General features: G+C 45.4%; 1 protein-coding gene across 4 annotated transcripts in view; it reads right to left on the bottom strand.

Annotated features, from left to right (window-relative positions):
• Positions 1-772: 772 nt before the first annotated feature.
• The window catches only part of PDE4B (phosphodiesterase 4B), a 216,344-nt gene continuing 203,524 nt past the window's right edge, over positions 773-13,592 (bottom strand). For all 4 annotated transcript variants that reach the window (XM_040610287.1, XM_040610288.1, XM_040610289.1 and 1 more), the window contains 9 exons: positions 12,796-12,889; positions 9,501-9,679; positions 8,815-8,913; positions 8,514-8,678; positions 8,003-8,102; positions 7,142-7,296; positions 6,922-7,044; positions 5,715-5,897; positions 773-2,864 (listed from right to left, as the gene is read on the bottom strand). In XM_040610287.1, coding sequence (XP_040466221.1) covers positions 2,499-2,864; positions 5,715-5,897; positions 6,922-7,044; positions 7,142-7,296; positions 8,003-8,102; positions 8,514-8,678; positions 8,815-8,913; positions 9,501-9,679; positions 12,796-12,889 — 1,464 coding nt within the window. In that variant the 3' untranslated portion in view covers positions 773-2,498. The remainder of the gene's footprint in view (positions 2,865-5,714; positions 5,898-6,921; positions 7,045-7,141; positions 7,297-8,002; positions 8,103-8,513; positions 8,679-8,814; positions 8,914-9,500; positions 9,680-12,795; positions 12,890-13,592) is intronic.

Here is a 13,592-nt window from a genome sequence, read left to right as displayed (position 1 = left end):
TGCTGTCCGTCCCTGCTGGCCGCTTTCCTCCACCCAGAGCTGCAAATGGTTTTTCAGCCCGATAACCCGCTTCCCATCCCACACGTCCCCTGGAGCCGCGGGCACAGCGCCGGACGCAGCTGCCACAGCAAAGCGTCGTGGTGGCGGGCACGGGGCTGCCCCTGCTTCCAGCCCAGCGCACCCAGCTGAGGTGTCAGCTGCCCACCCCGGCCAGCCGAGGCTGAAGCCTCATCTCGGAGCCTGTGGAGCCCCACGCCATGCTGCAGCAGGGTCTCCAGCACCGCCAGCTCCCCCGGCATCACCCGCAGCGAGAGTGGCACAGTGTCCCCACCGCCCCCTCGCCCTCCTGCTGCTGGCCGGCAGGATGTTGTTTTTACTGGAAAGTCAGTTGTTTTGGGTCAGGCGGGGACATGAAAGCATCCCGCGAGCTGGCCCCGGTGTCGCCCTGTGCCGGGCGCAGGCTGCGCGACCATTGCCTTCCTGTCTGCACTGCCTTCCTGTCGCCGCTGCCACCAGCACCGGTCCCCGCTCCGCCGCCAGCTGCCGCTCAGGAAGATGAAGGTCTCGCAGCCAGAACGATGGAGCGGGTGGCCGTGCCCTCCAGCCGCAGAAACCCTTCTTTTCCGTCCGTAAGAGAAGGGTTCCCCGTGTCCGCTGGGTTTTGGCACCCGCGGGTCCACTGCTATCGCTGCCCCGGTGCTGGTAGCGCAGCCGCCTTCGTCGGTACAGCCCGCGCCACCCTGCTAACAACAGCAGCACCAAAAACAACAGCCAGGGTCATGCTTTCATTTATTCACTTCATATAAAAATCTCTTAAGAATGCATCTGAACACAATATATAATACTATAACATACATTGTGTGAAACTTTTGGAAACAATAAAATAACCACCTGGAACAATGCAGTGTTCAACAGACATACAAACCCATTGATCATGCACAACTGTGCTATTTCATTAACTAGTTAGTCACAAGTTGGACCAAAAGCTTGAAACATATTTTACAAACTGAGATTGACACCGCTCACGATGCCGGACAAGCTTTGTCAGAAGAAGTTTCACAGCACAATTATTACATCAGTTCACATTTTTGTCATAGAAATTCACATTGGGTTGTTCAGAAATTGGAACGTGACATTTAAAAGCCGGCCTGTCCATGGGGGTTTCTTTTCTCTGGTCCCACCCCCCACCCCCACCCCCACCCCCCTCTAGGTTTTCAGCACTTCCAACCGACCGCCCGCTGCCCTGGGGTCTGGTCATCGAGCTCACACCACCCCCCCACCCCCCCCATCCCCCCCCGCAGGCGGCAGCCACCCAAATGCCCTTCCTGGGTTGCGTCTGTCTCTTCAGCTATGTTCAGGTTCTTGTATTTTACGCAATACAAAAGGTTACAAGAAAAAAAGGCAACTCTTATTCCGAGTTTTCTACACAATTAACATTGCCGCCGACAGGCAATGTTAATTCATATAAATTAATAACTTACAAAACATTACAGTATATACATTACGTAATAAATACACTGTTATAAACAGTAATGGAGGTGTTAGAGCTCAAGGCAGTGCAGGAGGAGGACGGTGGACCTAACCCTAGGAAACGTGAACGATAGGCGAGAGAAACACAAATATCTGAGCGTGCAAATTCCACTGAGCCAAGGAGCTGCCGAGGGGGAACGCGCGTCACACGCTGCCTTATCACGTTACTTATATATGTACTGTGCTGTGCCATGGAAACAAACTACCCTCTATCCTGCGCACGACAAAAATAAAACCCCATTGAGGAAAAAATACTGTTATTCCTAGCAAGCGAACAGAGATGGTGCACGATGGCATGAAGTGACTTTAAATGGGTCGCCTGGGGTGTTAAGATGACGATTAAAGGTGCGATAATGCAAAAGAGGGTTTCCCTTCTATTTAGTCTGTAAAAGTGATTAACTGCAATAAAGTGACAGGTATTGCCCATGAAAAAAAGGAAGACTGCTTCTTGTAACAGGAAGAATCAAAAAAGTATCTGTCAATTTTGAAACACTTTGTGTTGCTTTTTATACTAAACTCCGTGTATTTAATTAATAGACTCTTGAAAAGACATGAAAGTGTTTACAAAGAAGGCACACAGGTCTGCAGACAGGTGGTCAGGTGGACAGGTTTTATATGGAGAGTTATTAATCAGTAGTTTCTATCAGTCTAACTGGTATAAATTCCAAAACTAACAGTATAAAATCTCTCAGTTGTGTGTCGTTTACTCTTCAGTCATGACCCAAGCCAGCTCCAGGACAGGACAATGCTCTCAGCTGACAAGGCTTAAACCACAATGTAAATCACCTGTTAATTTCCTGAGCAATCATTCACTACACGATCTTTAACCCTGACTCCAATCTCAAGTAGCTGGGAAGATCTTTCAGCCCATGTCAGACACAGGCCTCAGACCCAGGCTGCAGGCTAGCCCGTGAGACTGCCCGCGCGCTCATCAAGTGTTTAAAATCCACTCACACAGCGACAGGACATTATGTGTCGACAGGAGACGTATCTTCTGTCACGATTTCTATGTTCGCCTCCCTCTGTGAATCCTCTTCCCCTGGGTCGGCCACGCAGAGTGTCTTTGTATTGCTGAAGTAGCTGATGCTCTCGCCGTCCTTCTCCGGCCCATCTGAATCCTCCTCCTCCAGCGTCAGTTCAAACTGGAACTTTTCCATCAGGCTCTGACAGTCCCTGCCCCGCTCCTCCAGTGGAGGAGATGGGCTCTGAGGTATCATGCTCTGGTACCAGTTCCTGTTGTCCTCCAGCGTGTCCAGGATGTCCTGGGCATCGGGCTGCACCAGGTCAGCCCACGTCTCCCAGAGTGGATGGACGATGTAGTCAATGAACCCCACCTGAGGAACACAGGAACGCGCACACTTAAGGCCAGGGAATGACTAGGAGCAGGCTGCCGTCTAAAAAGTTCAGATGCTGTAAATACATGACTTTTACAAGCCAAATACCCACCCCCAGAGCAAGTCCCCAAACCAGCACGGTCTTGATCGCAGACATAATCATCTGATACCCACAGCTGCACCTGCAACGTTGGGCTAGGTTGATGTCTGCAATCAAACCTTGGATGAAAGTTTAACTAAAAGCGGGAGCCAGAGGAAAACTCAGCGACGGAGCTGCCAACCCCATCCCATGCTGCATGCGTGCCTTTAAATATCCCTGCCGATGCCTGGTCCGGACTAGCCTTGCCCTGCAGGAGCCAGGGTGAGCCATCACTTTGAAGGCAGAACATCCCACCGAGAGATGCTTCTTACCAGCTGCTAGTGCAAGAGGGGCATTTTAGACCACCATTGCCTCTACCCTAACTGCACTGAGAGAGCTTGCTGTGTCTGGGGTCGGACCCGCTGGTGACCATGGACAAGGCTGGTGCACTGATGGCAACGCTGCCGTGACCCCAGGGGAGGCACACGTGTGGCTGGCAGCTGTGAAAACGCCAGCGCGCCCCAGCCGAGCAGCTGTCCCAACGCCGAATGTCACCGCTCTTACGAATGTCACTGCTCTTACGGAGCCAAGTCCGACCTCTAGGTGTATTTTACCACGGTGCGTAGTTTGTACCTACTCTGAACTCTTTCACGGTCCTGCCTCTCTTTATGAACATTTCAGCATTTCTGCTCTACTCTGCCAAAGCAGGCACCGCGTTTTGCTGCGGAGCTGGCGCTGGTGGAGATTTCCTCTCCTTTCCTTTTATTTCGGGAAGAGCGCAGAGAGCTGGTCAGCTCATCCCAAGAAGCACTCCTCTCACACGAAGGGGACAGACCGCTGCTGCCCGGCTCCCGGGGACGACACGCCAGCGGTGGGAACAGCAAGGGCTGTGGCCGAGCCCGTCAGCCCTTCCGCCGGCCGGCGCGTAAGCTCTGAGCTAAATCATTTTTCAATTGTCTGACTAAGAGGACGTACGTCCAGGATGGAGAAAACTGAATAGCCGTAAAGAGGATTGAAATTCTTCTGTCTTGGCAGAACGCGTCCCTTCTCTCCTCGCTCTGCCGGACAACATTTCTGTGCAGCAGGAAAATGGCTCTCAGAGGGGCCAGACTCAACGTGCAGATGTTTGCTTTGGAAATCACACATGCCTCCTTCAGACACAACAGGATGTCAATAGAACCATTAACATTCAATTGTAACATACTGTGGAGGCAGCTTAAACAAAAAGGTGATGAAAATTTCCTGCAGCACATGTTCCGGAGAACTTTTAAAGTGAAAAAAAAAAAAAAAAATAATTCTGTATGGTTAGTTAATGGTTTCACTGCCACCCAAAATGCTCAGGGGCCATACAGCACCAATGGCCTGGGATCGGTCACTTTGTCACCAGGCCACTGTTTCTTTAAACAAACATCCCAAATTATGGAATAGCTGGCCAGACAGCTGACCACCGATCTTCAAATATTTTTGTGATGTAAAGAGGTAACATCTGAAGTACTTGCGTACTATTTTCCAATTAATTCCTTGTTTTGCTCCAGAATGGATGTGCCACCTCCCTTTCTCCTTTGCCACTAGCTGGGATTTCAGTGGTAGCCATTTTGTGCAATTCCCATTCTTTTTGCATAGCAAAAATACCATTTTGAAACCTCTGTGAAGTGCGTATGTGAAACAAAAAAATTAATTGGAGCTCACATGCGGAACACATGGGCATTTTCTGGCCAAGCCTGGCCAAAGGATTCATTTCTTGTTAGGTTAACAAATAAGACAGATTTTTCCAACAAAATCACCAAGTGGTTGAGTGAATAATTTTGAAACCACTTGGCTTAGCCCAAGAGGACATTTGGAAATAATTATCATCAATTTTGTTACTTATTCAAGCTGAAAAACCTCGATGATGACTTGCTCAAGTCATTTAAAAACAACAACCAAGACACCACTATATAAAGATTGGAATATGTTTAGACAAACATAAATTACCGACTTTGTTACAGCCTAACTGGGTGAAATTTTACAGCCTGTGCTACACAGGTCAGAACAAAATCTGACCTTGAAACCATTGAATCCATGAATCAGAACTAGAGATGAGCCAATTCATCCAAAAAAAAAAAAAAAACAACCAAAAAAAGGCAGCGCCATCTCCTTTAAGGTTTGTATTGACCTAAGTAAAATATTTCTTTGACTTCACCTGGCACACAGCAGCTCCAGCAGACCCCTAACTTAACTGGCCAGCTCACGCTCTGCAAAACTGTTCTGCACGAGGCTCGGTAATGACTGATGGCCAGACTTTTCCAGCATCCTGAAGCGGATCTCAGCTGGGAGAAGCTCCTAACCCTGCAGTTTCAACGGGGCTGGCATTGATGTAAATGTCTAACACGGGGTATGATGTCAGTAGGTTTAGGAGGTGCTAATTAAGGAGGCTGGAGGGCATGAAGGCAGAAGAAACCTGGCAGAAGGAAGGGGAGGAGATCAGAACTGCACTTTTCAAGCCTGGGGAACAAAAGGAAACGAACTCACTCTGGAAACTGGGACAGAAACAGGGCAAGACGAACATGCGTTTGGAAATGAGGAGACACCAAGGGGTACATAAAGGAATCTGAACAGCCTCGCCAGTCTGTATGAGCTTCAGGCACAGCTGGATGTCAGGGTCAATCAGAACCAACCCTCTGAACAGCTGGCTGTTTGCCTAATTGTGCTAGAGAAAGCAGATGAATTTTGTCTCAGTTTTAAAAAATACGAGCTTAGGCAGTACAAAAATGCAGCTCATGGCCAATTACCTGCGATTTTTCCACTGACGCTGTGTGTTTGTCGCACATTGGACTGATTTCCATTCCTCTTTCTCGCTCTTTGTCTCCCTGCTGGAAGAACTCCTCCATGATCCTGTCCGTCCACTGCCGGTACAGCTCCAGAGACTTTGTGGGATTACTCAAGTCTGCACAATGTACCATATTTCGGAGAACCTGCAATTACATTAATCAGAAAACTCATAAAATCAAATGCAAAAAAAGAGGACGGTTTCAAGCTGTATCTGCTTGCTTAATTCAGAACATCTAACCACAAGACTCCTCGATTTCCAACAGCCTATAAAAATATTAACATCGTAACATCTCTGTATATGAGACTCGCTGCTATGGTCTGCTCCAGAAGCACAACGTGCTGCATGTTTTTCAGACAACTCAGTACTTAGACGGGGTGCAGTTGTGGCAATGGTAATTACATCATACAGGTTTGTTTTTGAATGCAGGTGCTTCCCACCATTCAAAATTTATTTCCATGCTCTCAGATGGTTAAATGCTCCTACTTTATTAAATGAGTAATATCCCCTCCACGCACACAAAAAATGTGCCTGACTAAGTGTGGTCGCAAGGACTTAAGACAGCAACAGGGTGACCTGTTTTAACATCAGCAGTCTTAAATAAAAATGACGGGAGTTTTCCCGTGGGTCTGTTCTAAGAAGTTGGCCATCAAAGGGGAGAGAAGATCAGGATGTATCTTGTCCTACTAACTACGTAACCCTGTTCCAGTTCTGCTTTGTCATTTCTGTAAATCAAGGATTATGTTTTAGAGAGAACAGACTGTACATGACTGATGTCTCAGAGTGAGAGCTGCTTTTTGTGTGGAGTCACAAACCAGAATCTGGCACCCCTGCAATGCTATAGCAATCTTACTGTGCTTTTTTGACAGGAGAAACAAATGGGAGAAAGCAGCAAGGGCACTCAGGAGCCCTCAAAAACTCGGCCCTCCAGATTAACTTCAGCAGAATGCGCATGTTCGCCGTTCCATGCTCTAAGGGTTAAATCCCCTTTACCTAAAGGACATGGGACCACCTTGTACCCCTTCATGGTGCAGAACAGAAGAAAATGCTGAAAATTTAGGTCAGTAGCTGCTGTATATGGTCCATTCAAAAGCCAGAGTGCAAACAGGAACATAGTTTCTTCAATCCTCAACCAAACACACAAAATCCAGGAAACTCGGCTGACGTACCTGTATTCTGTCTGTGTAGTTGTCCAGAAGGAGGACTCCTGAACTGGTCACCTTCTTGGTTTCCACCATAGTCTTCAGATCAGCTAACAGACTCATGTGCTTTGACATATCTGTAGCCAACACCTTTACAGAAGTGAAAACAGGGTCTCAGTACAGGCAAGCATACAAAGAAGCCAGGGTTTTTGTCTAAGAGGAGGAGCAGTGAGTGCATGGGTCGTACCATGTCGATCACCATCTTCCTGAGTGTCTGACGCTGTTTCTTGGTCAGGTTCTGGAAGATGTCACAGTGCTCCTCTTGAAGCAGTTTGAAACCCACAGCAAGATGGTGGTTCTCCAAGACAGATTCGTCATTGTACATCAGGGCTAGTTCGGAATCTAGCAAAGCAACACAAGTATGTGACTCCAGCATGTGAAATGTGTGACTTCTAACAGCAAACGCTTGTCCTGGGTACTGAAATGTTTATCTGTATGCAACACATCGGGAAAGGTTTTCTTTTTTTGCTTAATGCATGCCAAGAGCGTGCGGTTTTCTAATCCGAGCACATATGTATATAATATAAACAGCCCTTGCTCGGTTCTAATGAACAAAATAGTACTCGGTTGACTTAGTTACGGGCTTTAGAATCACTGACAACAGAAAGCACGAATCCTGCAAACACACTTTCCAAAAAAGAACAATACCCGTATTTTGGAATCAAGTGACATGCTTAGCCTGTTGCAGCAGAGCACAGTATGAAACACAATATTTAGCTTTATCGTTGTCAACAGCAATAGCACTATTTATCTTATATTAATGATAAATTTTGCACTCAGGACTGGAAGAATTATTATGCGTTAGCAAGTAGTCATATTCACAAGATTCAAGGGCACTTTGCAAATTGCACTACAATAGCTTCCTTTGTTAGGAATTCCATTTTAATTACTGCTTCATTTCAAAATGTCCATCTAGTTTAGTGCACAATATTTTGAGAAAGTAATGCAGCCTGAAAGTTGTAATTTGTGACCGTGCTGTAATGGAAAATGCATTTCCATTAGTTTCCAAGTTTGCAGATGAAGTTATTGTGTTTGAAACAAAACTCACTTGTATTAATAAGAAACTGATTGGAGACCCCAGGGTGATCCACATCATGAATTGCAGCTGCAAAAATTGCAGCAAGAATTTCCAAATCAGTGAAGACGGCCTAGGAAGGAAAAAATGGAATTTGTCAGGCAAATCCTTACGTTTTATCTCTCAACAGTCTGGGACGCTGATTCAGAGAAACAAACTGTGCTTTAAAAATTAGTTTTCTGAGGACAAGACATTACTCAGAAGAAAGGCCTAGAAGCAGCATGTGCTCTTTAAGATGAAGGAGATTACGGGCAAAGGTGCTGCTGAAATTTCGTAACGGTGATTTCCCTGGCAGTAAAGGGAGCCCTCAGAAGAGCAGGCAGCATGCTGCTTTTTGCCAGTTGCGTGCTACCGGTCCTTGACTCAGCTTAAGGTTTTTCTGCTACGTTCACACAGGCAACATGGTGCTTTTAATCTGCCACCCCACCCTGGAACGTGACGACCGCCCAACACAAAGCACTTCGTTCAAACGAGGGAAACTCACATCCAGCGCGGGGGTGGAGAGCAGAACATGTGTGGACTGGGCAACATCAGCGGCATGGAGGCTGTTGTGGTAAGCTACATCCGAATGGTAGTGGTCCTCCAGCGTCATCATGTACGTCACAAACGTGTCTGAGGAGATCTTGAAGGTTTTTAGTAGATCTCGCTCCTGTACAATAAACGGTAGAAGCATACACGCATTTACCAAATAAAGTTGTCACACTGTAGAAGGCAACAAACCAGAAAGCAATTAGAAACTAAAACAGTGTTGTAAAAGAAGCAAACTGGATCAGAAGATCACGCACCTGAAATATCGCGTACATAATGCAGGTCAGCGGCCTGTTGTGGGAATACCTTGCAACATTAAATATGTTCAGTCCCCACTTATTTAGATCTTCCAGTTCCTTTTGAAAGGACAAAAACAGAACCGTTACAATATTTTACAAGACATTTATCACTCGCATGTCTTTTGCATTTTCCAACAGTTTAAACAGATGCAAATTCAATCTTGTGATAAGTATGTGAGTGCATGAACATGCATACTTAATTAAGTACGTGAAAACAGAGTAACTGTGAAGGGCTGCTGCCAAAGAACTTGTACAAGCAGATGACATTTCTTTGTGTGGCAGGGGAATTATTTATGATGTGTGTTTCCAGGTAGCAAGAAGAAATGCCCTGACAGAGACGAAGGCCCCACAGCCAGTTTGCTGGATATGGTGTTTGCTCTCCTCTGCGTTCATCACATATTTTTTCATTATTTTAGGGGTATTTTCAAGGAATTTATGAACATAGAATATGCTGTTAGGGCCTGGTACCATTAATTAAAGTATTTGTAATGGACACATCACTTCAGAGATACTGACTGCAGGTTTGGTTGTGGTTTTTTTGGGGGGGTGGGGGGTGGCAAGGGAGGGGGACAGGCCAGCCAGCCAGTCCATTCCTGGCTTCCAGATAACTCCAGTTCTCCCAGAACTGCAAGAATCTGTCATACCTTGGCCAGATGGTCTTCCTTTTCTGTTTTCACACCAAATCGTGAAATGCTGGTGTTATTTAAGCTTGAACTATGCATTAATTTTTTCACTCCACTGATCTGTGTCATGAGCTGCTGTTTTTTCTTCTTCTCTCTGTCTTTCTGGGTGGGAGAAGGAATCTCCACATCATTCTGCTTGTCTGTAACAAATAAAGGTGAAATGAGTCAACATGGTTTGCAGGGTGAACACTCATCACGCCACTCAAAATCAGCCCCTTAGCCTTCCTGATTAAGTGGCTCTCCACACCAGTTCAAACCCATGTGTTTCTGCCGGGGGTCTTCTCTAATTTTGGGACCGAACTGAACCAAAACCAAAGCAAACCAGGCACACAACCTCTGCTTGCCCTCTGCAAGACTGAATCTTCCCACTGAGCCCTGCTGGGACACGAAGCGCCAGGCTGCTTTCATCACAGCCATTTTCAAGCCGCACTGCTCTGGGACACGGCACGTGTCCAGGAGTTAGCTCTCCATGCCTGAAGGGCCCCAAGTTCTGCTTATGGCTAGATCTCAATTAATTTTGGTTATGTATGTTCAGGAAAATAAAATACATATTCAAGAAACACATTCTTCCTCAATAAAGTATAGAAGCATCAATTTTTGCATTCACTCTACTGATACTCGTTAGGGCCAAACTCATCTCCATACCCCCTGCTCTTAAAACACCAACGCAATAACAAATCTGTGTCGCCGATTCATTCAAGGTTTGCTCTTTACAAACATACACAGACTAACATACAATGCACAGGCTGTATTTCTGTCGTCATGCTCAGAGACAGTAAGAGCATTGGGGCACATTAAGTAGGCACCTCGTGGGGCACAAACTTGGCTGCAGAGCTGTGCTTAAGAAAAAAAATCTATCCACATATGCCGCTTACTGCCTCTGCAACTGATTTATTTGCTGTGTGAAAATGGAGATACAATGGCTCAACTTTCACACTAACCATTTTTTATGAACTTTTAGAAAAGGCTCTTTGCACCTTTGCATCTCTGAGGACCTCCAGAAAAGACTAGGCATCTAGGCACCAGTTACTTTTGCCTCGGTTGAATTAAAATTCTCTGAAATAAGAACTACCAGCGTGTCTGCACCACTGCAATTAAGAAGGAAGCCATTATTCACAGCAATAGTCAAGCTGACATCAACGGGTGTTTCCCCTGTGTGTTTTTGCTGAACAGAAGGACTTTCCTCTACATAATCTCCTTAGCAATGACTAAGGTTAAGGCAGCACAAAATGGACATTCTTGAGCCGAAATCTCTAATTTGTTAAATCATATTCCCATGGTGGTGGCAGCAGCAACATCCCTCGCCCCTCAGGAAAGGGCATGTGCCGAAAGGTCATCGTGATCCTCCCCATTTACGTGATGTGGCCAACAATAAACCCACTGTTTTCTATCTTTGTCCTCCATCCAGATCCAAAGCTGGCATCCTTGCTCTCGCTGACCAAACGGTGACGGCAGGACTGGCCCCTCTGCAAAGGACATCACTTCCTCAGCTCATTTAATATAAGTCAGGAGACTGAATGAAGTCATGTGATCCGGTGTTAGTATCTGTAGGTTATCCCCATTGAACAAACACTGCTTGGACATAAATTAATGTCCTCTCTGCATATTTCTTTGTTTGTTTGTTCAACCTCCTCAGTTATAAGACTCCTGTTATTTTGTGTGTTCATTTAATTTTAAACCAAGTTGGTTTTTTTTTGGGGGGTGGGGGGAGGTAATTCATAAAAATGTAACAGCCTGACTTCCTAAAAAAAGCTTTAAGAACCTTTTAAAAGCTTTACTAATTTATTTTTAATATGAGCAATCAAGTTGCAGTCTGGCCCAATCTGGAGAGCCTGCACCACTCGGCATTAGCGCAGCACTAAGCGGCTGAGCGGCCCTCAGACTGCCACAAAACGGTGAGGACGTCACCATCACAGAACATGTGAGCAAAAGCAGAATAGGGAGGAACAAGACCATTGTCAAGACCTGCAAAAGGAAATGCAGCTACCTGACCCAGCCTGAGCTCAGGGAATAATACAGCCCTGTTAGCACCAGCAGCAGCTTCAGCCAATTAGTCCCCGCTGAGATACAGACTCGCTAACTCGAGTGTATGTGTGGTTTATCAGTTTTATATCAGGTCCACAGTATCAAGCCACACTGGGTATTTCTGCTGCAGCATATCCTGCTCCAGAGACATACGCCTACTGGCAAAGAACTGATGAACAACAAACTCCCAGAAAATGCCATGGTGTTCATGCTTCCCGGCGCGTTGTGTACGCTCCAGGCTCCTCCAGCTGAAGAAGTGGCCTGCTGGCTGGCAGCTAGGCAGTCTTGTTTCTACTCCCTGTATTAATTCATGTTCTGGATGTTACGATTAAGCTGAGCAATAAGACAGGGCCAATGGATTCCCACAAAGCAGCTACAGACTTACATGGATTATTAATGATGTGATGTGTCCTAAATGCATGCAGTAGTTCCAGTTGCAACTGGCTACTGAAATCACTTTAAAATCCCTTAATGGAAATAATTGTGTGTCATACATTGAATGCGTTCTGGGCCATCATAACCGCAGGGCACGAGTCCCCCACGAGCTCCGGCATCCCACATACATTCAGCATTTGAAGCTGTTGGACTCAGAGATACGTATGTGAGGGTCCTGTGCTAAGCTTCATTTTATATGCCAATGGTCACAAATTCTAAAGCTGCTTGAAAACACAGGAAATCATATTTTTCATAACAAATATATTTTATAAATGCAGAGGATTAATTCACATCAGTAGTCCTACGAGCTCCAACAAACCTAATGAAATGCAAAATATTCTCTTTACCCTTCATTCTCACATCCAGTGCAAAATGAGAAAATACACACAAATACATAAAATGTCCGGGCTGAACCTAAACCCTGTCTCTGAAGGGGAAGATGCAGCTGGATGAGGCAGCAGTTGCAGAGATGAGAGTATGCAGTTGGGCTTGTGTGACTTTGTCCTTTATGTAAGGTCAACACAAAAATCAAACATTGCATAACGCAGCTCCCAGTCGCTTAATCCATCTGAACAGCAAAATCTTTTGAATTGAAGAAGGAATTCTTCTGTGGGTGGCCTTATTCAAACACCGTATTATTTTCCTCCCCATGTCCACTTTGGAAGTGAAAAATCAAAACATTTAAATAATGATCTGCCCCAAAGGAAAACTGGGCACAAGCACCTACTGATGGCTATTAGGCTGCCATTAATCGTTATCTTTGAATCACCCGAAAGCTTGGGATGCAACGCCTTACCCAGGAAAGTGTTGGAAATGTACTCAGACACCTGGTTGCCGGAGCGGCTCATCTCAGAGAGGTGTGTCAGCTCCCGGTTCAGCATCCTCTTGAACTGGGAGGGGAAGAGCACAAACACAAAGGTGGCATTTTTCTGAATGCTTTTCCAAATTAATACAGCTTTATCACAAGCAAGTCCACAAACAAGATGTTAAAAGCAAAATTCTGGAGATACCTGGAATGGAGTCAGCGACATATAGTTTCATTTAGATATACTGTTCAGCAGCAGCATCACTAGATATTTCTTTTCAGTACCTTAAACTACAAAATTAATTTCCCCCAAAGATGCATATTAGGTTTTACTGCAACAAAATGAGAAGATAATGTTTCAGAAAACCTCTGAAAGATCAAATTCTTGTATTGTTTTTAAGTTCCACATCCTATAACCTTCTTTTGTTCTCAATTTTGTAAGTTTGCTCCATTTTGAATTATGCAAGTAAAAACCTGCCTATGTTCAGCACATAACAGAGATATGCCACAAATCTGAAGATCTGCTTGGATCATTACAGTAAAATCCAGGATTCGAGCATTTGTTCACCCAGCTATACAAGCTATGGTCCTCCTAATTTTCTAATCACACATTTTCATTGCTGCATCATTTTACCCCGCAACAGTGAATTCCCAAAGGGGAAAAAAAAAATCTACATACATGTATGCTGCATGCACAGTACACACATATGTCTATCTCTTGCCATACAGTACGCACAAATAACCATTTTAAAAGCATGTTTTCCTTATAGAGCTTTTATCCAAGCAGT

This window comes from Falco naumanni, chromosome 11, assembly GCF_017639655.2.
Source record: "Falco naumanni isolate bFalNau1 chromosome 11, bFalNau1.pat, whole genome shotgun sequence".
Classification (NCBI taxonomy): domain Eukaryota; kingdom Metazoa; phylum Chordata; class Aves; order Falconiformes; family Falconidae; genus Falco; species Falco naumanni.
Note: the sequence above shows the minus strand (reverse complement) of the source record. Positions and strands in the feature narration are given on the sequence as shown.